This window comes from Petaurus breviceps, unplaced genomic scaffold (assembly GCF_028583685.1).
Source record: "Petaurus breviceps papuanus isolate PSGF00001 unplaced genomic scaffold, PetGlider_PUasm1.0 91133, whole genome shotgun sequence".
Lineage (NCBI taxonomy): Eukaryota > Metazoa > Chordata > Mammalia > Diprotodontia > Petauridae > Petaurus > Petaurus breviceps.
In genome coordinates, this window is record NW_027187419.1 from 93846412 (window position 1) to 93873670 (window position 27259).

At 34.4% G+C, this 27259-nt stretch overlaps 1 protein-coding gene across 1 annotated transcript in view; it reads right to left on the reverse strand.

The window, feature by feature from the left end:
• The window catches only part of LOC138155524 (sodium channel protein type 9 subunit alpha), a 206599-nt gene that overhangs the window by 42644 nt on the left and 136696 nt on the right, over window positions 1–27259 (reverse strand). Inside the window, exons 16-18 of the mRNA XM_069080802.1 lie at window positions 25599–25955; window positions 22503–22979; window positions 7716–7836 (exon numbers count right to left, since the gene is read on the reverse strand). Coding sequence (XP_068936903.1) covers window positions 7716–7836; window positions 22503–22979; window positions 25599–25955 — 955 coding nt within the window. The remainder of the gene's footprint in view (window positions 1–7715; window positions 7837–22502; window positions 22980–25598; window positions 25956–27259) is intronic.

Genomic DNA, 27259 nt, shown 5'->3' on the forward strand with positions numbered 1-27259 from the left:
AATTTATTGAGTCATTGGCAACAAAAAACATCCACATTCTTATCAATGTACCTTATCAATAACATGTTATTATTTGCTCATATGTCACATAAGCAAAATGCTGGATGGTGCAAATATTCTGCTTGAATTATAGGTATATATCTTATAATCACAGCTATAGGGGCTGGCATAAAATGAGAAATTAGTGCTAGCAATGGATGGTGAAGGAATTAGGTCAAAAGTAATTATCAGAAGTGCAAGGTTATATACAGAAAAGAGACATGAGGAGGCGATATAAAAAAGAAAACAGTAAAATTAGGAATTACACAAGGATATGTCATTTAGCGTCAGCATAATTCAGATGCTATAACATCCATGAAGTCTTTCCTGAGCTCACCACTATAAGCTCACTCCCTTTCAAACTAACACAATCTTTGGTACCCAATTGGACTTTAAAAAAAAATTACAATTATGTGAGTAATATGTCTCCTTTCCCTGTAAGGTTCATAAGAGTAGAGTCTGTGTCTTAGTGTTAGTATTCTGTATAGTACTTAAAACATGTACTTTAAATACCAGTATTTATGAAATGTTTGTTGTATAAAAGAGATGGTAGGAATACCTTTGGTAAGTAATTGGTAAAATGAATGATCCTACCTATGCTCAATGAAGAACAAAAAAGAAGGCTCTTTAAGCAGGTAGGCCTCCCCTATTGAACCTTACATAGGAGTTTCTGTTACTCTCCATTCTGTTTATTGTAACATTGTGCATTAAACTTTATGACAGTGCCTTATTCCCTATAGATTATATGCTCCAAGAGGACAAGAACAATTCTTATACATGCTTTTCCCATCAAAATTGCTAAAATCAATGTCCCTTTGTCAGTTTTAATTTGGCTTGACGTCTTCGGAGCATTTGACAATGTACTTCTCAGAACCAAATCTTAAATACCATCCTCTTTGGGTTTCAACGATGCTGTTTAAATTCTTTTTTCCTCTGATCTGGACACTCCTCAGACTATTTTGTTACGACATCATCCATTTTCTGCCCCTTGTCCCAAACTGTGCATATCCCAAGGCTCTGTCCTGGCTCCAGTTCTTTTTCTTTCTACAATTTCTTTAGGTTACCTTATCACCTATAATGTGTTAAAGTCATCAATTAACAAACATTTATTCTTGGAGCTGAAGGAGAAAAGCGAGTTCATTCCAGGCACATGGTGGTGGTGGGGATGGGTGGGGAGGGGAAGGTAGCCTGTGAAAAGGTATGAATACAGATGGAACTCCATATAAAGTGAACATCTGGCAGACTAGTTGGTCTGGGATGTAAAATTCATGGAAGGGAGTAACTGGCTTTAGTGGCCAAACAGAAGATACTGTATTTTACTTTAGTGTGATTTGAGTTTTTTGAATAGCAGACTATCACTTAGAAGAGGGAAGAACAATTGGAGAGGGAAGAAACTGGTGACTTGGACACCAATTAGCAGACTACTTCGACAGTTTAGGAAAGGGGTAATGAGTGCCTGGGACCATGGTGATTGCGCTGTGTGTAAAGAGAAGTGGACAGATGGGAGAGATGTTGAAGGGCTTGATTCCAGAAGACTTAGTAACTGACTAGATATGGGGGATGCAGGAGAATAAAAAAATTGAGGATGACTCTGAAATTATGAAGTTGGGTGACTAGGAGGGTGGTAACACCATAAACGTAAACAGGGAAGTGAGGAACTATGCTGGTTTGGGGAGAATAATTGTTTCATTTTGGACATGTAGTCAAAATGGGAGAAGAGCTCAAAAGAGAGGCTAGGGCTAGATAAATGTCTCAGAGTCCTCTCCATAGATATAATAGCTCAATGCAAGAAAATTGATGGGATCACCAAGAGAGAAGAGGGTGTGACCTTGCTGTTACACCCAGGGTTTGGGGGTAGGGCCCAGTTGATGATCCAGCAAAGGAGAATGAGAAGGATCAGCAGGTCAGGGAGAATGAGACCCAAGAAAGAGTAGTGTCAAAAAAAGTCACAGAAGATAAAATAGCCAGGACAAGGGACCGTCGAACACATCCATTCTTTCTGTTAATAACAGACAAACTACAAAAGTAGTTCGCTAAAATTAAAAAACCATTCTATTAGATGAATTTAGTTTAACTTTTCAGAGAAGTTGCTTTGTAGGGGAGTTCATCTGAAGGTTTCTTAGGAGTCATTTGTTGTATCAAAACAAAATATATCAATTTTTAGAAAAGGAATAATAAAAATGGAAGGGAGGAATAATCCCCCAAGTAACTCTTCTTTTTTACCTGCTGATTGCTCCTCTGCAATCAAACTTCACTTCCAATCACTATCCTTAAACTATACACTTCTAGGTTTCCAGTGGCCTCTTCGTTGCCAATTCTAATGGCCTTTATTTGAGATTACAGTGTAGTCCCTTCTAATCAGAGGTGGCTGTTATTCAATCTTTTCAGACTTGTTCATTCTTTGTGATCCACTTTAGGTTTTTCTTGATGGAGATACAGTGTTTTCCCATTTCCTTCTCCATCTCCTTTTACAGATGATGAAACTGAGGCAAACAGGGTTAAGTGACTTGCCTAGTCACACAGCTAGTAATTTGTCTTCCTGATTCCAGGCCCAGTGCTCTATCCACAGCACCACCTAGCCATCATAATGTACTTTGCAAGCCTTAAAACACCCCATACAGCTAGGCTCAAATTTAGCGTAAGTAATGAACCCTGGGAAGTGGTCAGATTATTGGAATTCACACTGCATTATTTCCACTGGGCCCCAAGCAGTATGAATGTCAATAATACAACTACTTCTCAAGAATCATTATTTGCACTAATAATGACCCAGCTGTATAAATATCAACATTACTATCATTAGTAAGAAGATAGAAGACTGTGAAGTCCCAATTCATATTGGTTACCATAAATATGATTAGCTAGTAAGTGTCTGAGGTTGAATTTGAACTCAAGTCTTCCTGACTCCAAGCCTGGTGCTCTATCCACTTCCAGTCAGAAGATCTAGGTTCAGATCTCAGTTTTCCTATTTAATCACCTTGTGACCTGAACAAGTCACTCGAAACTATTCAGGCCTGAGTTTATTCTCTTTTGCAAAGTGATGAGACTGGGTCACTTCCAGATCTCAATGTTAAGGTTTTCTGATTCTTTTTACCTGACAGTATTTCTTACTCAGTCCCTTTCACTTTATAGGCCAGACAGCTGACAAGAAGTATAACTGGATTCTGAACCCAGGTCTTCAGACTAAAAACCTAGTTGCATTACATCTTAAGGTTCACAAGAGTAGGAGCAACGTATTCAACTTTCTATCTGCAGTGCCTATCTGAAGCATTCAATTTCTGAGAGACAATTAAAAATGAAATGACCTAAACCATGTGATAAAGTTTAGCAATGCAACTTTGTAATTATTTGGGAGTATGATCCTATTGGAAATTAAAGCGGTATTATCCCAGATAAGGCAGCTCAAACCAGTCTGAATCTGGTATCTCTGTGAAACAGTCCAAGGGGGTCCATGAATAAACAAGTGGTAGTGTTTGACAAACACCAAACAGGAAAATCATCACTTTTGATTTCTGTGTTGCCTGTGCACAGAGTGTATTTACCTGAGCCACAGAGCCACCAGGGATTGATTATTTTAAATTAATTGTGTGATCAGCCTCATTGATCTAAATTCAATCTGAAAATGCTTAAGATAGTCTTGCTGGAGTCCATCTGTGACAAGACCAGGAACATAAGAGGAATTAGTTTTTGACTAAAAGGCACTGAAACTGCCCCCGGGAACTGACTGGCTCCTAATCTCCTGGTCAACAAAGGGCATTAAAAAGTCCTATTCATATGGAGCTGACCCCTCTGATTTGTCAGAAATCTAAGACTACATGAGTAAACACACCCTGCCCTGCTGAGAGGGTCTGCATCTACATAAGCGAAGTGTCACAGTATTCTTCTTGTGTATATCTTTGCTAATTTGAGGCTAAATAAACCTTTATTCACTGTTCAATGACTTATGAGTGCTTCTTTTGCTTCCAGAGTCTGAAAAGGGTTAGCACCTCTCTTCTCAGACCCATATCATATGAAATATCTGGCATCCACATATAAACAATATGCCCATGCATAGGATCATAGAACAAGACTGGACCTTGGAGGCCCATCTTACCCAACTTTCTCATTTTGCAGAAGAAGACTAGATGACTTACCTACAGTTAAAAAGGTAATAAATGGAAGAACTCAATTTGAGAATGTATTCTTTGACTTCAAAGCCAATACTCTTGCTAGCTATTTACTATTATTTCTGTAATGATTATAATAATTATTATGATGATCATAATTGATAATTGGGCAAATTAAAAAAGCATAAATGAAAAAATCCCCAAATTATTGATAGCTCTGAAGACCTGAGTTAGAATAATAGCTTGATTATTATCTGTAGGTATAACCTTGGAAAAATCACGACTATTTTTCTCATCTAGAAAATGAAAGATTTAGGTTAAATGACCACTTTGGTACCTTTTGTCACTATATCCTATAATCTTATTTACTGCTGAGGAAATAAATATCCATGAGCCTAATTCAAGAATCAAATCCTATATTAAAAAAGAAATGCCAATACAATTACAGATAGCTTCATTCTGCGTTTTCTTCTAGTATTCCTAATACAATGAGTGTTATGCTACCATTTTAAAAATAAATAGGTTCATGTAGCTTCTAGAATTGAAGTAAATTTAAAATAAAAATATAGGAATTTTAAAGTGAAAATATGATGAACTGAAACAATGTCCTCAAATATCAATCTATGTAAATAAAAGGAGGGGGAAGAACAAAATTGTTGCAGAATATCTTGCAAGGTTATCCCTAACATCTAATAGTTTTCTCAATTATAAAATACTTATTAATATTGAATATTCATCTTCTTCTAAAATATGAATGACCATATTAGAGCCATAATAAAACTGCTCTTAAAGCTTTTTTTTATCATTTAAATTAACATTATATCAATTTGATAGTTAATGGTCAGGGTTTTAAAAAGTTGTTTGGACAGATTTTTTTTTTTTGGCCAGGACTCTGCAGATTTTATTTAATACAAAGGGTACTACCACTGCAAAAGACTTGATAATCCCTGTTTTAGAGGGTAAATGCTATCTTGTCCATTTAATGAGGGAAGGGCAAGTAGAAAACTGTTGGTAGTTCATAATTATTAGTAATACCACTTTTCCAGCAAAATAAAATATGCAAAAAGATTTACTTAAAATTCCTTTATAGTTTCAGAGGATTTAAACCTAGAAAGAATCTTTAGGTTCATTCAGTCAGATGTTCTCATTTTACTGCTCAGGAAATTTAGGCATTTTATAATAACCTGCATAAGACTTTATCTTCCAACTATTTTGCTACTATAGAAGTATCCTAAAAACACGGAATAGGCAATGTAATACATGAATCTGACTTTTACTATATTATGCTTCTATGTCAGCTCAAATGAGAAAAATGCTTATAATATTCATATTCAATCTGTATCTTGAAAGTAGAAAGTACTATATCAACATCAGTTATTATTATCTTCATAATTATTGAAAATACACAAGGCAAAACGTTAGTGCTAGAACATAAATTTTGTAGGTTTATATAGGTCACTTAGTTTTGCTCTTTTCCACATCCAGAAACATTTCTAACATTGGCGATTACATCAGGATGTTTAGAAAGGAGGTCGGGCAAGGGAGAATGAAAAAGAAATAATCTCTTTTTGATGACTTTGCTTCATTTTTAGTTTTATTATAGGATTAGGCTCCCTTCTTTAGGAAGAGCTAGCCCTAAACTAAGCCAGACTAATGCAATCTTTTAAGTCCAGGTTACTTATAGATTTAGTGGACAGACTGAGAAGACATTTAGTAGCAGGTAATTTGGAAGATAGAATCATATGATTATAAGGTTTTTCAAAAGACTAAGTCTCCCTTTCTAGCAGAAAGGACCACTGACTGGAGGCTAAATTCCCCTTTCTGGCAGTTGGAGAAAGGTTAGCTAGAGATCAAGTTGCTTTTGTTTTCTTCTCCAGCCTTAATGGGTAATCCCCTTTTTTCTTTAACTAGAGTCTAAATTGAGTAATGGACTCTAAGGAAGATGGGGAATTGGGATGGGGGAGAGAATAACTGCTAATCACTGATTTCAAAAGGTACCCCCTAGAAGAAATGACATCTGGCATAGGATTATGAAAGTCTGGGAGAAGCCAACTAGTCAGGTGACCTGCCTTGTCCAATTGAATTATGTTAAAAATAAGTTTCTGTCATTTTTCCAATACCTCCTCTTTTCGTTATAAAAATCATCTCTGTAAATCACTCCTTGTCTCTGACCTCTGAGGAATCAAGTGACCTGGTTTAATATGCAAATGCTAGCTTTGCAAATAAAATCATAGATGGCTCTGTAACTTTGTCCTCAGTTTCCTTTTTATTTCAGATAATTGGTTTTAACAAGTATGAGCTAACCACTCTAGCATCTTTGCCAAGAAAACTCCAAATGGAATTACAGAGTCAGACATGACTGAAAAACAAGAGTACTTTTCACACATTCTCTTATTTGAACTTCAGAGCAACCCTGTGAGGGGCATATTTCAGGAATTATTCATAGATGAGAAAACTAAGGCTCAGAGATATCTCCTGACCTCATAATAGCACCTAGTACATGTTTGTGGCTGTATCTGAACTCACATCTTTCTGACTCGTGAGTCCTTTTCTCTACTCATTGTACTCTACTTCCTTGCTCCAGGACTAGTACTGGCATACATTGCCTGTTGGGTCCAAATTGTTAGAAGCATGATATCAAAGTCCAACAGCACATTTTGAGAAGTGCGAAGCACTCCTTGCAATCATCTGAACACAGTTTTTGTTCTTCTTCACAGATTTGTTAATCCAAATCCATCTGAGGGAAGCAGGTAGGACAGTGCTACCTTGGAAGATAATTTAGTAGATAAAAGGATTCAAACTCACATTACTACCATTGATCCACATTAGCCTTGGGCATCTAGGTGCCACAGTGGATAGAACACAGGGCTTAGCCTCAGGAAGCCTCATTTTCCTGAGTTCAGATCTGACCTCAGATACTCATGTCACTTAGCCCTGTTTGCCTCAGTTCCACATTGTGTAAAAGCAGCTGAAGAAGGAAATAAATGACAATCCACTCCAATATCTTTGCCAAGAAAAAAGTTAACATACCAGTGCCCCATACAACTCTGCAATTCTCCAAAACCAATCTGTAGGGATGAAATCTTTTAAAAAATGAAGTCATAGGGATCCTCCCCTCCCCATGATACCCCATAAGAGGGCCCACCTCTCAGCTAATGGGTCTGGTTAACCACAGGTTTCAGATGATTTGGCTAAAAACAACAACCAAAACCCATCCAATGTTTAATTAATCTTCTCCCATTTAGGTGAGTCAGAATCATTCTTTTTCATGGAAATCCTTTTCTCGAAGTAACTGTTTCATAAATAAATGCTGTTAATCCACAAGTGAGGGGAATGTTGTGTAAGGCTAATGTGCGTGTGAATGGAAATAACACCTGGAAATGTCACTCACTGCTCATGCTGTACTGATGGGATTTTAATTAGGATTTCTGCTCAGGTTATGATCCAGCCTTCATTCCCAGGTACTAGAATGCTTTGAAACAAAAAAGTCTCATTTACAACATCATTTTTAAAATGAAGTCTATTAACAAGAACCAAATGACTATGAACAGGTGTCAGTTTTCCTCTTACCATCTGTAAAACAGGCCTCTGGCTCATCTGAATTTTCAGGTTCAGCCAGTGCTTCTTCTCCGTCCTCAGGGATGGCATTATCAATCGTGCTGCCTTCAGAGGAGCTAGATCGGTGAACTCGCTGAAAAGAAAAAGGAAAAAAAAAAACCCAGACACAAAAAGATAATTTTAGAATTAATCTAACAAAGTACCTTTAGAATTTCATCCTGAGAAGCATGCAACACATTATGCAAAACACAACAATGTTGCAGCCATAGAAATGTATAAGCACACATTAAGGTTTAGAAACCTTGGAATGTGTCATTGCTTTGTCTTTCTACCCACATCTTGGTGTGGCTTCTATTTTTGTTAATAAACATTCTAAAATAAATATATTTTTTGACAAAAATATTAATGCATTTCATTTGCTAAAATTACCTTTAAAGAGAAAAATGACTTTTTGATACTAGCACTATATAATATGTATTATGGCATTATATTTAAGTCCATTGTCTTACCGTGATTTATTTTTCATTGCATTTAAAAAAGCAACAGGAAATATTTTAGGACTATCAAGATTGTAAAATCCATAGCATTTCACCAGTTGTCATACTACCTCTATCTCTTTTAACTGAAAATTCAATTCATTTCGATCAGCTGGTGATAAGTGAAGGCATTTTAAATAGTTAAGAATGAAAATAAATTAAAGCAGAAAAAAGCAAGAGAAAATTCCAACAGTTTTTAATCCTTGCTTCTTTGATGTAAAGGGCATGTATAATAGGATAATATAAAATAGAATTTTTAAAAATAGCATTAAATCAGAATTCAAAAAGCCAATTAAATTTTCTCTTCTGATATCTGATCCATAAAATTTAAAAACATTTACACAAAAAGACAAGACACTAGCTTGTACACTAAGTTGAGTATCATATGTGAACTCTGCAAAAAAGATTCCATGAAATCAAACATCATACTTACATATGAGAATAATGAGCTTAATTTCCTTACAGTCATAAAATTAATTTTAAGACAAAGAGACAGTTTATTTTCTCTATCTCCTATATTATGCCAAAATGTCAATGAACATAAAAAAAAAAAACACCTTTTTGTTAGAAATAACATATATTAGCAGGGACAGAAAAACTTTTAAAATATAATTTTCTAATTTAGGCCTTATGTAAGGAAGAACAGCAGCTACTTTATTGCATATTCATTTGCTCATACATGTATGAACATTTTAAAAGTACCAGCAAATGTAGCACATAAGCTAGTCTAGTGAAAACTATAACTAATTTTTAGAACATCTCAAATCAAGTGTGACTTGATCAACTGTGACTCCCAAACAGAATTAGAAAAACCATTCATATTAGCTGAAACTAATCTAAAATTAACATTTGCCCTAAGGTTGCAATTTCTTTTTTTTTGCCTTTTGGAGGGCGATTGGGGTTAAGTAACTTGCCCAAGGTTACACGGCTAGTTTTTTTGGGTGTTAAGTGTCTGAGACTGGAAGCGAACTCGGGTCCTCCTGACTCCGGGGCCAGCCCTTTACTCACTCTGCGCCACCTAGCCGCCCCAATTTTTTTATTTCTTGATGGCTTTTAGGGTCATTTACATTAAATGACAGTAGTTGTAAGTGCATATTTTGATTGGACTATTACAATCTTGTTATCAGACAGAGTAGGACATCAGTAAGAGCTACACAGATAAATCTTGTATGAGGGAGGAATGATGTAAGCAGACATGGTCCACATAAAACTACAATGATCAGAAGAACAGTTGTATTGGTACTTATCATTTTATAAGAGGCATTAGAGGCATTATTCCCACTAGGTGGCTGTATTTTGGTTTGGGAGATCAATAACAGAAGTCTAGCATGCTATAGGAATCCATAATTTAGAAGCAAATGAAAATCTAGGAATCTAGGAGCTATGTCAATGAATATTTAGGAATACTCAGAAACTGAGTGGTTTTAGAGACATTTTTTTTCTTTTTCCAAAGGATTTGGGGAACCAAGAAAAAGCAGCTAGTCAACAGTTAGTCAACAATCTGTTATTAAGTGCCTTATATAAGGCAGGCAATGTGCCAAATGTTGGGGAATTTTCAAAATAATAGAGCAGAATCAAATTTTTGTCTGTATTAGTAATAAAAATATTTTTTGACATATATATATATACACACATATACATATGAATTTTTCTATAGAACCACAACTGTGCAAATGGACCAATGACTGCCCATTCTGTAGTGAAGCAAATTGCTATAGGCATAAGAGATATCTGTATGGTGGGACTAACTTAAACCTTTCCTAAACCTAAGACCATTAGAACCTGAAAGTATGCTGTCAAATGGGTCACAGCAGGGAAGACTTTCTTACAGCACAAATACAAACACATATACACACACATAGACATGCAGGTGAATATATGTATATTATATATATAAATACACATATATAGATACATATATACATATAACCATTCATATACATATTCCACTAAACCAGAGGTTTTTAACCTGAGGTCAATAAACTTATTTTTAGAAATTTGGTAACTGTATTTCAATTTAAATGGTTTCCTTGGTGATGTTATGCATTTTAGTTTATGCATTTAAAAATATAATTCTAAGGAGTACATAGGCTTCATGAGTAAAAGAAACAAAAAAGATTAAGAATCCCCAATGCTAAACCCTATTCAGTTTAAATAATTTTTTTCCCACATTTGAGATATAAGGATATTTTATTTAATGGAGGAATTGTTGGGTGCTGGTTAATGAAACTGACTTGAATAATTTAAAGATAGTTTTGAGAATTAGTTTTGAGAATTCTTCTTGCCCTTCTCATTAAATGTCATCACCTATAATATATCCTAAGTAATATAATTAAGAAAGACAGTCAAATATACTTCTGTTAAGGTAGTATCCACATTAAAAATCCTTTTTTTGGTTGTTTTATTATTTTAATCAATTACAATAGGAATTCCTTTGACTCAGAGCTTATATCTGTCACGACTATTCATTAATGCTACTTATTGGAATGAAAACTAAATTTTCCAAACTCAAAATGACTAGTAATGAGAATGTATCATACACAGCACTGATACTGCTAAAAGGCACCTTTAAAATGGATAATTCTCTTTACTTTTCCAAAATCAACAATAGATTAGTAGCTTCACCTAATGAATACCTTCTATAGAAATACTTTAATATATACAGAACTATGACCATTGCATAAGGAAAAGGAACTGTTTATTCTGCTGTTCCTAATCCTATCTTTTTTTACCAGTCATTATTATGTTATGCCTGTGATATAAAATACATTGATAATGAATAATTAACTTGTTTTTACATAGTAAGGAAGATAATCCTGTGCATGTCATTAAATACGCAATATGTGTGTACTGTTCACAAACTGATGTAGTTTAATCATCATAATAACTATGAAGGGGGGAAAGGAAGAAGCATTCATTAATTACCTATGTGCAAGGCACTGTGCTAAGTGCCTTACAAACATTATCTCATCTGATGTATATCAATTAAGAAAGAAGGGTATCTTTTAACATAAAGAAAAACTAAAACATGTAGTAATGAATCTAGGTTCACATCCCTGCTCTAATTGGTACCTGTAAATTTCCTTATTTTTAAAACTGCGGGATTCAACTATTTAATCTCTAGGTTTTTTTTTTCTGTTCCAAATCTATTATCACATGGTTTGATGATTTATTAGAAAACATGAACAAGAATCACCAGGGATAAGAATCACCAGATATAGAGGGGTCTTAAGAGACATGAATGGAATAAATAATCATAGAAATCAAATCACAGATGCAAAGGGCCAAAACAGGAAATGGAAAATCATACTAAAATGAAGCTATTTCCTGCCCCCCCCCCCCCCCCCCCCCCCACCGCCAAAAAGGCTTCTGATGCTTCATCTGGGTATGAAGTTAACCTGGGGTTCTCCAATAACAGAGAGGGACTACTGGCAAGTGGGCAGTTTTATCAAGATGGAAGGCCTTTAGTCTGAGCATAGTGATAATGTCTGTTATCTGAGGATGAGTGTGGCTAATTTCAGAAAAGCTCATCACTGGGAGGCTGGTCCCCAAGATGGGTAATTTTTAAAATTATGCTAATCTATTTAACAAATAAAATATAAAACACTCCTCAGTGCTATTTAGTTTCCTTCACTTAAATTACTTTTAAATCAATTTTCTTTACTTTACCACTTGGGCAGTAAGGATGGCAGAGTGGAAAAGAGTAGAATATCACATTGATTTACGTATTGGTATAAAGTATACCATCTTGGCCAATGGCCAAGTTATTCCTGGAGAAACTAAAACATTTCCATATTGGCATGGAAGTAGTCTGTTGCACCAAAATTCAGTTGAATTGACCATAACTGGAGAACAGCTAACTAAGTCACTCTTGTACAATGAATAAAAGTGGGAAATCAGAAAATAACTCAGTGAAATGATAGACTGAGACATAAGGGGAAATCACAGTGAACAGCAGACTAATCACATAAAACACAAGAAATGTAATGGACCTAGTAAAGGGAAAGTAGAGTCAAAATTCAATTACTTAAATTAGCAATCTGAGTTGTAAAATAAAGTGAGGGAATCACATGGGTACAAATGGCTGGTGACCAATTTGACCATAATCTCTTATTGTGAATCATATTAAAGGATAAACTACTTAAAGACTTTATTTTGCATGTTGTTCACAATATTAGAAATCAGGATAATGTTAAAATGGGCAACGATAGTCATAGAATTTTGGCATTTCCAACTTTAAGTCACTTTTAAGAGATTTCTGTTAAAAAGCTTTATTACCAAATCCATTAAGTCCATTTTTTTCTGTAAATATGCTAAAGATAAATGCTATGTTTTAAAGAGCTATCCACAAAGAAGTTTAGCAAAATTTTCAAATGCCTAACCAAATGACTTTCACAAAAAATGTAATTCATGTTTTCTTAAAGTAACTTAATATGGAAGTCAAAAGTATTTTGTTAAAATAATATATATGTTCAAATATAAATGATTTAAATTCTTTCTTGTCACTTTGACAAAGATACTTAACTTTCTCAAAGGCTCTATATGCTAAGTTGGCAATGAAAATGGATCTCTTTTCACTTAACTTCCTGATAGAAGTACTCTGTTGTAGGCTTTTGTAGATTCTGCAATAGTTTTTTTTTTAATAAGTTCTAACCAGCTGTAGATTTTTTTATAGTTTAGAAAGAAATTATTTTTGAATGAAATACTGCCTCTAAGTCATTTCAATTTTAGTATAGAGAAATATAAAAGCAAAATATATAAGAAGAGGTAGAAGTAAATACAAAACCAGAATAAACCAACACATTTTTTTATTATTAAATAACAGTTATGAATTACGTATTTTTATTTGCCCATTATAAGTATTTGAGTAAGTTTTGCTTTCATCATTCCACAATGGATTGTAGTGATATAGATGTCACAGCAATGACAGGCTATATTGATGTCATGAACTGGATTATAAAACAAATATTTTCAAGAGCACCCTTATTTTAAAAAGAAAAAAAAGCCATTATATTTCAAATACTCAAAAGTGTCTACTGATGTTGAAGCTGAATACTCATTTTTTCTTGTCATATTTGTATAGTAGTATTATATAAAGAAATCTGTAGTAGCTTTGGCAAGGTAGGATATGTTTTCTATAGCTGAGTTATATAAACTCAATGTGTCTCAAAAGTTTTAGTGAGATATCTTTTTTTGAGATATCTTGGGACAGGTCTTCACCTGTAAAAAGAGTAAACACATGAGACTTAAAAAAAGTATCTGAGAAACTAAGAAGAAAGGAATGATTTAAGTCACTTTTTATGATGACCATTCAAATTACAACTAGGACTATAACTCACAGACTATCTTAACATGAAAATATGCTATGGTTCTATAAAGTTGCAGTAATAATTAAATGACATAAACAGCTTTATCTAGGGCATCATATTAATTTTCATTGTACTTGATTATTTATTGAGAAACATAATAAAATTATACTTTAAATTGTTATTTTTCCACTGATTAAAATGGGGCATTATAAATTAATTTATTGAATTTTGCTCAACAGTGAACTACTACATGAATCCTTGGTTTCCTTCATAAAGGGAATCTAGAGTAAAGTAAAGCCTTTCATTCAGATGTTCTAATTCCCCACCAGTGGCTCACTTTGTGACCTGTGACAAATGACATACGTAGCTTGTTTCAATAATTTTCTTTTTTTGAGAAAGGTTAGTTGTGTTGATGGTTTTGGAGTCAGAAGATGTAAATCACAGAATTTCAGAGTTGTAAAGTATTCATTGGTTATCTAATCCATTTTAAAGGAATTTCCTTCTATATAACATGCCTGACAAATGGTTAATTGGGCCTTTACTTAAGTATCTCTGAGGTGGCAGAATCCACTGTCTCTGAAGGCAGACCATTCTGCTTCTGGGTAGCTCTTGGGAAGTTTTTCTTTTCTTCTAACATTAAGTCTAAATTTGATTTTTTGGAACTTCTATCCAGTTCCTTCTCTGACACATCTTAGTTACATAATCCTGGGCATGTCTCTTATACTAGATGAGCCTCCAAAAAGGGTGACCACACTGGCAAAAGTTTATCATGAAGAAAAGCAATTTATAAGTACTTAAAGTGCTATACAGAGGTAAGTTATTCTTTTTAATGAAAATATCTGTATCCAGGAAATCTGTTATCTTCTATATTCAACTAAAATTTCCTAAAATTATTTCATTTTTTAAGCTAGTCTCTGCTGGAATTTAAACCACACTTTTTTTGGATAGCTGAATCAGAATTAAAATACCAACTACATGAATCCTCTATATGTAAAATGAAAGTTATAACACTTTCTGGTTGAAAATCTTGAAAAAAAGAACTCAATTTTTTTCCCCCAAAGATGTCTTGCTTTGGAAATAAAATTTCAATGAATATAAATTGGAAAAGTGATGTGATACATAAATTGTTAATTCAAAAATGAAAAAAAAAAGGTTTAATTGGCCAAAGTCTTCAAGTTCAATGATGTTTTAATGGCTTCTGTTATACCCAATTTCTCACTTTTATAATCCAAATGATAAAAACTGATTGAACATGCAGTTGAGGATGCCAAAGTATTACATAGATGTATCAGAGAACTGTCAGCAAGAGAATCACAAAAAAATGATGCACTGCCCCAAACATGCTGTGATAAGAGCCTCAATCCAGGTTATGGAATTTTACTTTATTGCAATGGACTTGGCAGGAATATATTTTAGCTTATAGGCATGCAAGACAAGAGACATTGAAAAAAATATCATATATGTATGATTTTTTTTAGGTAACCTGTGCAAAAGTTGTCACACTTGTCTCTGCCTGGTTTTAAAACACCAGAACTGCTTCCTTGATTTATCCACCTTGCTTTTTACCCCTGTGAGAAGTAAGAATGTAAAGTAATGAAGGTTACGCATGTAGTCGTACTAGCTTCAGCTTCCAGAATCAGGTTAGCTATTTCAGCATTACTGAAAAATAAAGAAGATAATGTACCTGGATATTATGATTATTTATGCACTTGAAGTAAGTGATAATGCTGCTTTTTATATACCTGAAAACTTGGAAAGTCTTTTGAAACCTACTCAACATAATGAAACACTCAACAAAATGTTAAAAGGCAATTCACAAAAGAAAAAGAAAGAAATAGGCTTCGAAACCATATAATATCATCACTTGGTAATACAAGAAGAGAATCTTATGAATGTAGGTATAATGTTCTAAATGGTTTTTTTTCTAAGTGTTGCTTCTAAAGGAACACTATAAATTTCACAGCAGTTAGGTGGTATAGTATATATATAGACTCCTGGGCCTGGAATCAGGAAGACCTGAGTTCAAAACCAGCCCCAGACAATTACTAGCTCTGTGACCCTGAGCAAGTCACTAAAACCTTTCTGTGCCTCAGTTTCCTCAACTGTAAAATGTGGCATTATAATAGAACAGGGTTGCTGTGAAGATAAATGAGGTAATATTTGTAAAATACTTAGCACAGTGCCTGACATGTAGCAGGTTCCATACAAATGCTTATATCCTTCCTCTCCTTTCCCCCCTCAGTACTCCCTTGTATTCAACCCAATGAGAATGCTTAATTACAGAGGCAGAAAACTTCCCATTTTTGTAGTATCTGAATAAACATTTGATTACAATAAAAAAGTCACAAATAACTAGCCATCAGATGAGTGGAAATCAGTTATCCAAATCATAACCTGTAAGGCATCCTTTTTCCTTTAAGAAGTTTTCTCTGTTCCACAGAGAGAGTTCTCATACCACTGCTTGAGCCTACATTTACTATGGAATCTACTGGCCATACATCAACTAGCTAATAACACTAATTTCAAAATATTTACACTAAATTCTAAGAATATCTAAAGAATCAATACAAGTATGGAACCAAATAATAAGGTTACATATTTACTTTTCAAAGAGAATATATTAAAATGAAATGTATTTTCCATGGTAAACAAGCATAATGAAATACATGTAAAACAAATATTCCTTGTATAAAATTTCTCCATTCTTCTTTACCCCTATCCAAATTAATTTTCTAGCACTAGATTGAGGAGCTCTGAAGTCACCCTATTCATTTTTGTATAGTACTACTTGTGAGGAAGTTTTTGAAGCCATTATTTGCCTCTCTGAAATATCAATCAGCTGATCCTACTTCTGCTTTTCTGCCCTTAATATATTTGGATAGTTATCAATCCTCACCATCTCTAAGTTTTTGCATTTCTATGGTGCAGTGAATAGAGTGCTGGAGTCTGGAATCAGGAAGACTCATCTTCCTAAATTCAAATCTAGCCTCAGACACTTACTAGTTGTGTGACCCTGGGCAAGTAACTTAACTCTGTGTGCCTCAGTATCCTCATCTGTAAAATGAGCTGCAGAAGGAAATGGCAAACCCCTCTAGTATGTTTGCCAGGAAAACCTCAAATGGAATCATGACGAGCCAGACATGATTGAAACAACTGAACAATAAAGACAAAAATACCCTTAGTTCCTTCAAGCAATCCCTATATGACACAATTTAAATTTTCCTGGTTATTCTGGTAATTTTCATGTGGCCATGTTCCCTTCTGGTAAAGTGGAACTTCCTTATTGGTAAGGATATCATTTTTCACTGTTGTATCACTGGTGCCTAGTACAGTCTCTTGAACATGGTAAGGGCTTAACAAATGTTTGTTGAATTGAATTTCGTTCCCTCAGCATACAAGCAGGAAGTAAGATGACAATGATGGTCACTTTGGGACAATAAGTAACTGTGTGGAATATATCTAGGATATGGAACTTTTGCTGAAAGGAGGCACTATGAATAAATTATAAATTCATCATAATTATCAATGAAATAAACTTTTTTCCCTGTTGATTTTTTGTTAAACCTTAAACCAGGTTCATATTTTCCAAAAATAACTGCTAACACCATGCCAAATCTTTAAATGATGGGTATCTATTTTTTAACCTTTTTCATACACCTTAGCTGTGAATAATCAACCAGAGTAGCTATCCTTTGAATCAGGAGAGTAGAAAAGCTGATTGGAAGAGAAATAACTAATACATACTAGTATATCATGAGCTCTTAAGAAAACCAAAATTGTTACAAACGGTAGAGCTTGAAGACAAATCTGAAAGACAAATATGGGTGCTAATGGAGAATCATTGCAGTTTTAAGAATTCATCAGCGAGAGCAAAGTCTCTGGAGACATTAAATGTAAAGTTCACACAGGAGAAAAAATGACATAATACTTTAACATAAAACACAAAACAACGGTCCTCAGGGATCTATAGACTATGCAGTTGGGAAGTGCTGAACCAGCTAAGTACTAATAATTTTACTTAAAAGGTGATTTTTCAGTGATTTGGCAACTTGGGGGAATGTCTAGTGCTATCCAATAGGAGCTTAGCATATGCTCATATAAATTTAACATTTATCACTGATAAATGATGTTTTCAGATGTCCTTTTTTTAGTCAGCCAAAAAAATATTTAAGTGCCTACTATATTCAAGGAATGGTGTTAAGCACTATTTAGGGATGAGATATAGTTATTTATGTCCCATAGAAAAGGAATCATATTCTAAGGACAAAATTTCCATAAAGTTAAATATGGCAGCATATTTATGGGTAAAAAGCAAAAGCTAGGGATAGAAGATGAAGAATTATTCTCTAGATTTTTCAAAGGTTTGGAAATGAAAATATACCAAACACACTAAATGAGGCAGCAATATAGTACACTTGTAAATATATATGCATATGAGTATAAATGTACACCATACACATATAGTACTAGGCTATATTAATAAAAATCTGAAATGCAAAAACTAATAAATGACTCTCTTCAGAGATAAATTTTTGCTACTCATTACCAAAATTGAAAAAAAGGAACAATAATTTCTGTTCCAGGGATCTTAAAAGTAGGAATACAATGATTATCTATATTAAACAGATTAGGACCTTACCTGCCCAAATACAGGGGTCAAGATCAGAATATTTAGTAATGTGCATTCAAATGCTATGATGTTATTACTTTCTTCCAGATAATGATAAATAGAATATTATAGACAACAATGAAAATAGGTTTGGTAAAAGTTATTATTTTTCAAACAAAAAACAAAACTAAAAAAAACCTTGGAGTATTTTTGGAATTTTTCAGAGAATAATTAGGAATTGCGTCCTTTTCATGAACTTAAATTACATGTGGATTTTGGCATGCAATTACTTCCATTTTGGCTTAATATAGTAGTTACAGTCAAAGGAATTGAAATGATGCTAAACTATTTTTTTTTTGCTGGAAGACATCTGCATAGACTAGTAAACTTACTTTCTAATCCATCACTAACTCTAGCCAGTTCACTTTTCAAGGAATAAATAGGCCAAAAATGAATCATCTTCACCCTGAAAAGATCTTTCATCTTAGCTTTTAAAATAAGTTCAGTGGAATAAACCCAAACCCCTCCTTTCTTTCTCACATTCAGAATGATGAGTCATTTAAAATTTACCATGCTCACTTTTAAAGGATAAAAATCAACACTCTGGATTAAATTCTAAAATTCTAAATTGCAGACCCAACCATGTCATCTTCCTCAAATGAACTCCAGTGGCTCCCTGTTGCCTCCAATAAAATACATCTTGTTTGTTTTTCAAAGTCCTTTATAACCTCATTTCTCTCCACTCCACATTTCCAGTCTTTTTACACTTTACTCTCCACCTTATACTCTTCAGTTCAGTCACAATGGCTTTCAGGATATTCCTTGAACTAGACACTCTATCTCTTGGCTCCAGCCATTGTCTCTGTCTTCTGTGCCAGGAATACTCGACCTCCTTGCCTCTGCCTCCTGGATTCCCTGTCCTTCTTTAAATACCAACCAAAATCCCATCCTTTACAGGAAACCTTTCCTATCCCCTCTTAATTCTAGTGCCTGTCCTTTGTTAATTATTTCCTATTTTTCTGTATATAGTTTGTACATATTTGTTTGCTTTGTTGTGTGAGCTCCTTGATGGAGGAGACTTCTCTTTTTATAACCCTGGCACTTAACACAATGCCTGGCATATAGTAGGCATTCAATAAATGGTTATGGATTGATTGCCTAGAAAAGTGGTTGAAAAATAATCAGATTAGAAAACTCAGAGTGAAGACCTTAATATTATTTTAAGAAATGATTGTATTAAAAGCAAAGCCTCTGATTTTAATATTATAGCACTTCATAAAAAGTGTAACTCAAGTGTGACATTTTCAGCACATCATTTACTATGTCATGTTTTATATTCTGTGTTTTGGAAGGATTTTGAAGATATTGAATTCAGAGAAAATAAGTGTTTAAATGATTAGTCCTCATCATTAGCATTCATATATTATCTCATTTGATCGTCAAGATAACCCTATTAGAAGGCAGGTGGCTTTTTAGATAGTACACTGAGCCCGGAGCCAGGGAGACCTAAGTTCAAATCTGGCCTCACATATTTACTAGTTGTATGACTATGGTTGACACTTAACCAGTACCTGCCTTAGTTTCCTTGACTGTAAAATGGAATAATAGCACCTACATTTCATGGTTTTTTGAGGATAAAATGAAAATATTTGTAAAGTGCTTTGCAACCTCTAAAGCACTAAAAGGCAAGCTTTTATTATTATTTGTATTCTTACATATAATCCCAAGAATAAGGTTAAAATGTTTTAGTAAAACAGTTGGATGTGCCTTTTAAATAGGAGAGAAAGTAATCTATTAGTGGGTGAATGGTAAGGGTGTATATCTTTATTTCAGAAATAAATGAGAATTTTGTACATTATATGAAAGGATTCTTGGTCATCTTAATGACATATCACTGTGATAAATGAAAAATTGGATTTTCTCTGTTGGTTTAATTTAACATGTCATGAGTACTGTGCTGTGCCAATAACATTCAGACTTAGTCCTAGAGATGGGCACTCTGAGATTGAATAGAGGGTTCTATCACTATGTTCTGAAGAGGTATAACAATGGCTATATTGTAATGGTTAAACCACAGATGACAGCATATGCTTTCTAGTTCCAGGATACATAAATTGTGTCTACATTAGGTCAAGAGCCTTCCATCAAGCACAGACACTGGCGTCTGCAGAATGAAACCAGATTGATTTAGAAAGGCAGTATTACTAAACATTCTGCTGGAACTTCACTTCAGTAATATCAGAAGAAGGTTGCAAACCAAAACAGTTCATTAGCACAGAACGAAAAATCCAATTGCAGTTCATAGAAGTATACCTCACTGTCTTCTCTATGTAGATCTCAGCTAAACGAGTAATCAACAAGGAAACCTGCCTGGTTGTCAACTGTCAACTGACCAGAGCTGAGCTATTCCACAAAGCAAGGTAGGCAAATTGCTACATCTCCAGGTTCTGGCAGAGTTTCTGGGTCAACTAGGCTCCCCTTTCTCAAAAACATGGGGGAAATTTCTAAGTAATAACTGTGTTTATTTAGTACTTTAAGGTCTATTAAATCTGTTTTATCCTCAAAACTTTGGGAGACTATTATTATCCCCAAAATATAGATGAGGAAACTGTCTCAGAAAGATTAAATAGCTTGCCCAAGGTCAGTATCTGAGGTAGAATTTGAACTTAGATCTTCCTGATCACAGGTCCCAGTGCTTGATATGTTATACCATATAACTGCTTATTTATATATTTTTAGTGCTTAAAAATGAAAATTACAATTCTGACCAAAGTCCAATGAATCTTAAGAAGAACCCGTTATGCCCCACTCAGCAAAAGCAACAACAACAAAAACAGCAACAAACAAACAACCAGATATATAGTGAAAATATTTTCCCCTTTCTTTAAAATCATCCCAGCAGGATTCTGGATTGCCTTACTGGTAAGGCTTCCTTGAGAGCCATGTGACGACTCCTATTTAAACAAAACAAAAACAACTTACAAGTTTAGTATTGTCTAAAAATTCACCACATATTCAGCTCTTGAGGTCTGCTTCACTTGAGAAGCAACACAGGGTAGTTAATACAATCCAGCCACAGAATCAATCATGTGTCAAGAAGGTACATTTTAAGAACTGCTCTAGGGAGGAAATACATATTTCCATAAAACTGCATTTTTAACCCTTGCAGGAAAAAAAAACACTTATTATTATTGAATATGTGATCATATCCTGGTGTTTTTTCTGCATAGAGTTACCAAACTGAAAAATCAAACAAGGACCCTCTTGATTCCTTTCTTTCCATTTCAATTCTGTATTCTTTTTGAATAGAAGAGTTATAACAGGGTAGCCAAAAGATCTCTCAGAAATGAAGACTAATAGAAAAACGTGGTGCAATGGAAAATATGCTGAGCTTGGAGTCCAGAAAGATGTAAGTCCAGATACTGACATATACTAGCTAAGAGACAATCCATATGATTTTGTATGAGCCTCAGTTTCTTAATCAATATGTAATTAGTATATAATATATAAAGGCTAAATAATCATAAAGCAGGGGTGGGGAATCTGCAACCTCAAGGCCATACGTGACTCTCTAGGTCCATGTGACCTTCAGGCTGCAGAATCTCCATCCTTGCCAAAAAGTCATATAAATAATGGCTATTACTACTGTTTTGAATTTTTAAAATTCCATGAACTATACTCTTATTTAAATCTGTCATAACTGCCAACAAAATTAAATCATCATACTATGTGGAAAATAATATTACTTTAAGTTCTCCCCTTCCTAGAATTCCTTCTTGTCTCCCTTTTACTGATTCAATTCCCACCCATTCTTCAAGGCCCATCTCAAGTTTCAGTTTTTGCATGAAACCTTCCCTGAGGGCATCATTTAGTTCCTTCTCCTCTGAATTCTCATAGCATTTATCCATCATGATTCAACATTTCATAATAAATAATTTTCAAGTTTTTATTTTCTCATGTCAGTCTTTTATCCATAACTGGACTATAAACTCATGAGGTCATTTCTTACCTTCTGTGAATCATACAGAGCACTTATTCAGTTCTACCTGATGATTATTTGAAGAGTCATCTATCACACGACTTAAGGCAACCGAAATAAATTTCTTAAATAGAACTTGAAAAAAATAATTATTTTTTTTCTACAAAGACAAGTTTAAAGAATTTTCTGTGCTAATCAACTTGATTTGTTATATAATTTGCAAGATGTGAAATTTATTTACTCATATTAATAAGTGAAATTATGAGCAAATTTGTTAGGAAATCACGAAGGGAAGACAAAAACTTACAAATGACTATTCAATCTTACTATCTCATAACATCAAAAATATGCATAAAGTAATCTTACCTCCTTGCTGCCCTCTATATCTGAATCGCTGCTAAATTCTTCAGTATTTACATTTTCAAAATCAGACTCTCCCAGGGCAATTGGTACTGTGACTGTGAGGCTAGGATTGTGAATGATAGATTGATAATCACTCTCATCCATCATGTATCTTTCCATGCTGCTGCCAAAACCACTGGTCCCATCTCTATCTGTGTGAAAGTGTTGATCTTTGCTCATTTCAGCGAGTGTACAACTGGGTACATAATTTTCCTTTTTAACATTTTGATCATCCACTCTTCTGATCTCATTTGAAATCTTTGGTTTCTTAACAAATGCTTTTTGAATGAATTCACGCACGTGCTTTTTCACATAATCTACTCCTTTTTTGATCCTCACCACTGCGAGCTGAAGATTGTTTGTATCAGTATCCTCTTCAATTGCTGTAAGATTATCTGAACTAAATGAACTCAGTAACAAAGCCAGAAAAAGGTTCAGTACCTATAAATAGGGAAAGAAAAAGTACAAGGGTACCTTTTATTTTCTGAAGGGACATCAGTGTGCACACACAATAAATATACAGGTACAAGTATGTGTATATACACATATATGCACATATGTGCATGTATTTTTAAAGCAAATTCTCTTTTTTTAATCTGCAGATAAATAGTCAGACCTGCCACAAAAAACAACAACTTTTCCTTGTTTACACATGGTACAAACATCCCTTCTCACTATCTATGGGAGGTCTTATGTCAGTCTCTTGATGTGCTATCCCCTGTGTCCAACAGGAGATGGGATTATTCACACCTATAAAGAAAAGACTGTTACTATGTCACTATTAAGAACATCTTTGGGTGATGCATGTAGCAGGAGGCCAGGTATCCTTGCTCCCAAAAACCCATTTTAAAAGATTTTGAAGAAGAGGTGAGAAGAAGTAAAATCTTACAGAATGATTCCTGTTACGTATATAATTATTTGGAAGCTCTGTGCATTGTTTGTTTTTCTCTCTTTCAGCAATAAGGATGGATTATGTATTTGAAAATGTATGGTGCTTTTATTTTCCAAGGAAAAATGTTAATGAGTAATGAGAAAGATGGACTACCATTTCTGTTTTGTGACATGTCAAAGTATTAATCTAGAGGTTTCCTTTTCTCTGCAATATTTTCTCCCCATGACACTTCCTTTTGGCTAGCACCTTAATTTTAGCCCTTCCACGATGGAGATAACAACACCTTACCTGTCTGAATGTAGAGGGTTAGATTAGATGACTTTATGAACTCTAAGACAGAGCTAATATGATTCTGTGCCAAGCTTTGCACAAAGAAAATTTTGCAAATCAGTTCACATCTACTAAAGATAATAATCTGGGACAGAAAATAGACGTGTAGATTAAACTGAATGTGGAATTCTTTCTCTCCCTTACTTTGTCTGAAGGGATAATGCTTAGAAAATAATCAAATAGAAAATGCATTTATTAACATTTCAGTATGATCAAGGTATGTAAAAATAAGTAGCACACAGATCTAGTCCTCAAAATATCTTACCAATTTGTTAATGACAAAACTCTAACACCAGTAAATGCATCAATTTATGCATCAGTTGGACATAGACATACATATATCAAAGCTCTGTCTACCTGTAAGTACTCTCCTTGCAATGCCAGTATAACGACCATAGAGGTTTTGCCATGTTTAGTGTCTCAGAGAGGGGTAGGGAATAGGTAATATCAAACTAGGTACTTTCAACACTAAAATTCCGTGTGGCTCAGCTGGGCAACCTGATCATCTGATGAGGGGGCTGAAGGCAAGCTGAGACAATGAGTCGACTCCATGTGACACCATCAAGCTAGGAGAACAGAAACTCATGGTAGGGGGGGAATCTAGTCCCAGTTCTTCATGGGAACTAGCTTGAAATGTCTCAACAGGAAGCAGAAGAGAAGGGAAAAGAAAGGTCTGGAGAAGCAACATGCAAGCATAAATGTCTGCAAAAAGAGAAATGATGCAGTCTAACTCAGGTTTGCACAGAAGTACTAATTAGCCTGAGAGCAGCTAGGTGGTACAGTAGGTAGGATGTTGTGCCTGGAGTCAGGAAGGCTCATCTTCCTAAGTTCAAATCTGACCTCAGTCACTTACTAGCTGTGTGACCCTGAGCAAGTCACTTAATACTCTTTGCCCCAGTTTCCACATCTGTAAAATGAACTGGAGAAGAAAATGACAAACCATTCCAATATCTTTGCCAAGAAAAGCCCAAATGGGCTTACAGAGAGTTGGACATGACTGTACAACAACAACTGATAAGATTAAATAATATCCTTTGCCTTTAACAGCCATTTTCATTTTTGACAACAATGAGAGAATTTCATCAGAGAAGTAAAAGCTATAAGCGTTATTCATATGAGGCACCTATTTTTAACTAGATAAAGTGATAGTTTTGCCTTAGAATGCTATAGTCCAAAAACTAATGGAACTTTGAGTCAAAGGAGTCATGCCCAGGTTGCATTGAATCTCAGCCCTGACATATAGTAGTTTAGACTAATGGGAGAATTACTGCCCATTGTGTTTACTCAGACAGGTCTGGGAAAATGTAAATTCTCCCTTTTGTCAGACAGGTGATATGGAATACCCTAAGACCATCATTGTAATGTAAATGCCCATCTCCCATTATAATATCCATTCTCTCATTAATTATTAGCTAATCAGAACTGATCACCACCGTCAGGAACACCTGCTTTTCCAAGGGCATTTAAATTGTAAACCCACCACCATGAGGGCTTTTTGGCATTGGAAAGTACTACTGACCTTTTTTTTATTAATCAACATTCTAGTCTTCTTAGTAAAATTATTAACTTACCCAGAAACTATATCTCTCAAACATTTTAAACATCACATCCATTGGAAACATGGGGAGAATGCTACTTACATTATGTAGATAACAGAATATTTGTAGTAAAAATACTTTGTAAATTCTACTGCTGTATAAATATGAATTATAACTATTACAAAGAAGAGCAATTAACATACATAGTTAACCTAATTAAATATCATAAAAAAAAACAGCAGACCATGGAATTTTATGTGAGTTTTTTGAATGAATGTTTGAAGCTTTCTGATTACGTACCACAAGGTTTCCAATCACCATGACCATCATGTAAACAATGAGACACATAGATTGGCCTGCAACCTCCATACAGTCCCACATGGTCTCTATCCATTCTCCACACAAAACCCGGAATACAATTAGGAAGGAGTGAAAAAAGTCATTCATGTGCCAGCGTGGCAGTGTACAATCAGCGTTGATTTTGCAGACACATTCTTTGTAGCTCTTGCCAAAGAGCTGCATGCCAACCACAGCAAAAATGAAGACAATGATGGCCAACACCAAGGTCAGGTTTCCCAGAGCCCCTACTGAGTTACCAATAATTTTTATCAGCATATTCAATGTTGGCCAAGATTTTGCCAACTTGAAAACTCGCAGCTAAAAAACAAGCAAACAAAGCACCATAAACATTAATTAAAATGATGATTTTCCTTTTCAAAGTTCTCAATATTACAGTCAGTGCAAGTTCAAAAATCAGTCATAACATGTATAACCTATATCAAATTGCTTGCCTTCTCAATGGGAGGCAGGGGAGAGAGAGAGGGAGAGAATTTGGAACTCAAAATTAGAAAAAAATACTAATATTAAAATTGTTTTCATGTGAAATTAAAAATAAAATAAGAAAATAAAAATCAATTTTAGCTTCTGTCATCAGCATGACTCACTGAAAATTTACCTGATATATGTAATTTCTCACTGATTCTCAGTATCCATATTATAATACTCTACTTCCTACAAGATAGAAATCTAATGCATTTAGGAGTTTGGAATTTTATTTAAGGAATAATATCAGCATTGTTCACCTATACTCCCTTCCAAAAAGTTTTTTACAATATAACCACAGTATGGCATAAAGGATATAATGACAGATTTGAAGTCAGAGAGACTTGGGTTCAGGTACTATCTGTGAAACTAACTCTTATGATCAAGGGCAAGTAAGTCATTTAACCTCTCTGAAGTCTCAGAAAACTCTCATAAGGCTATGTAAGTTTGATCATATGACATGATCAGTATTAGAGGAAGTTTATACATTGATGAAATCATAGGTCTTTGATATGTTGATATACTGATATAACATTCAATTTTGGGCAAAGATCAACAGCTATTTTTCTAAATAATTTTATAAATAATAAGATAATAGTTTTTTTGTGGTATCTAGTGGCTATTTTAGAAGGCATTTTTAGCTTCCCACCTGCTCCTAATACATACAATAATAAAGTCAAGCTATAAATACTTTTTATTATCCATTCAGAGCATATTCAACTTCTAACACTTACTGGATGCAGTGCTTGGTACACAGATCCCACTTAATAAATGCTTGATGGGGGGCAGCTAGGTGGCACAGTGAATAGAACACCAGCCTGGAGTCATAAGGACCTGATTTCAAATCCAGTCTCAGACACTTACCACAAAACTAGCCATGTGACCTTGGGCAAGTCACTTAACCCCAATTGCCCTTCCTTCTCCCCTCCAATAGAAAAAATAAACAAACAAACAAATAAATGAATGAATGATTGATGGATTGCTGGGCAGTATAACTTATCCCTTAGCTTATCTTAAAAGTATTATGTGACTCATTTCTATCCTAGGCACAAATATCAAAGTGGAGCCTCTAAGTTTCTCTAAAATCTTAAGAGTAACTTTGTATTTTCACTTTCAAATATGTTATTCCTTAATTTCCT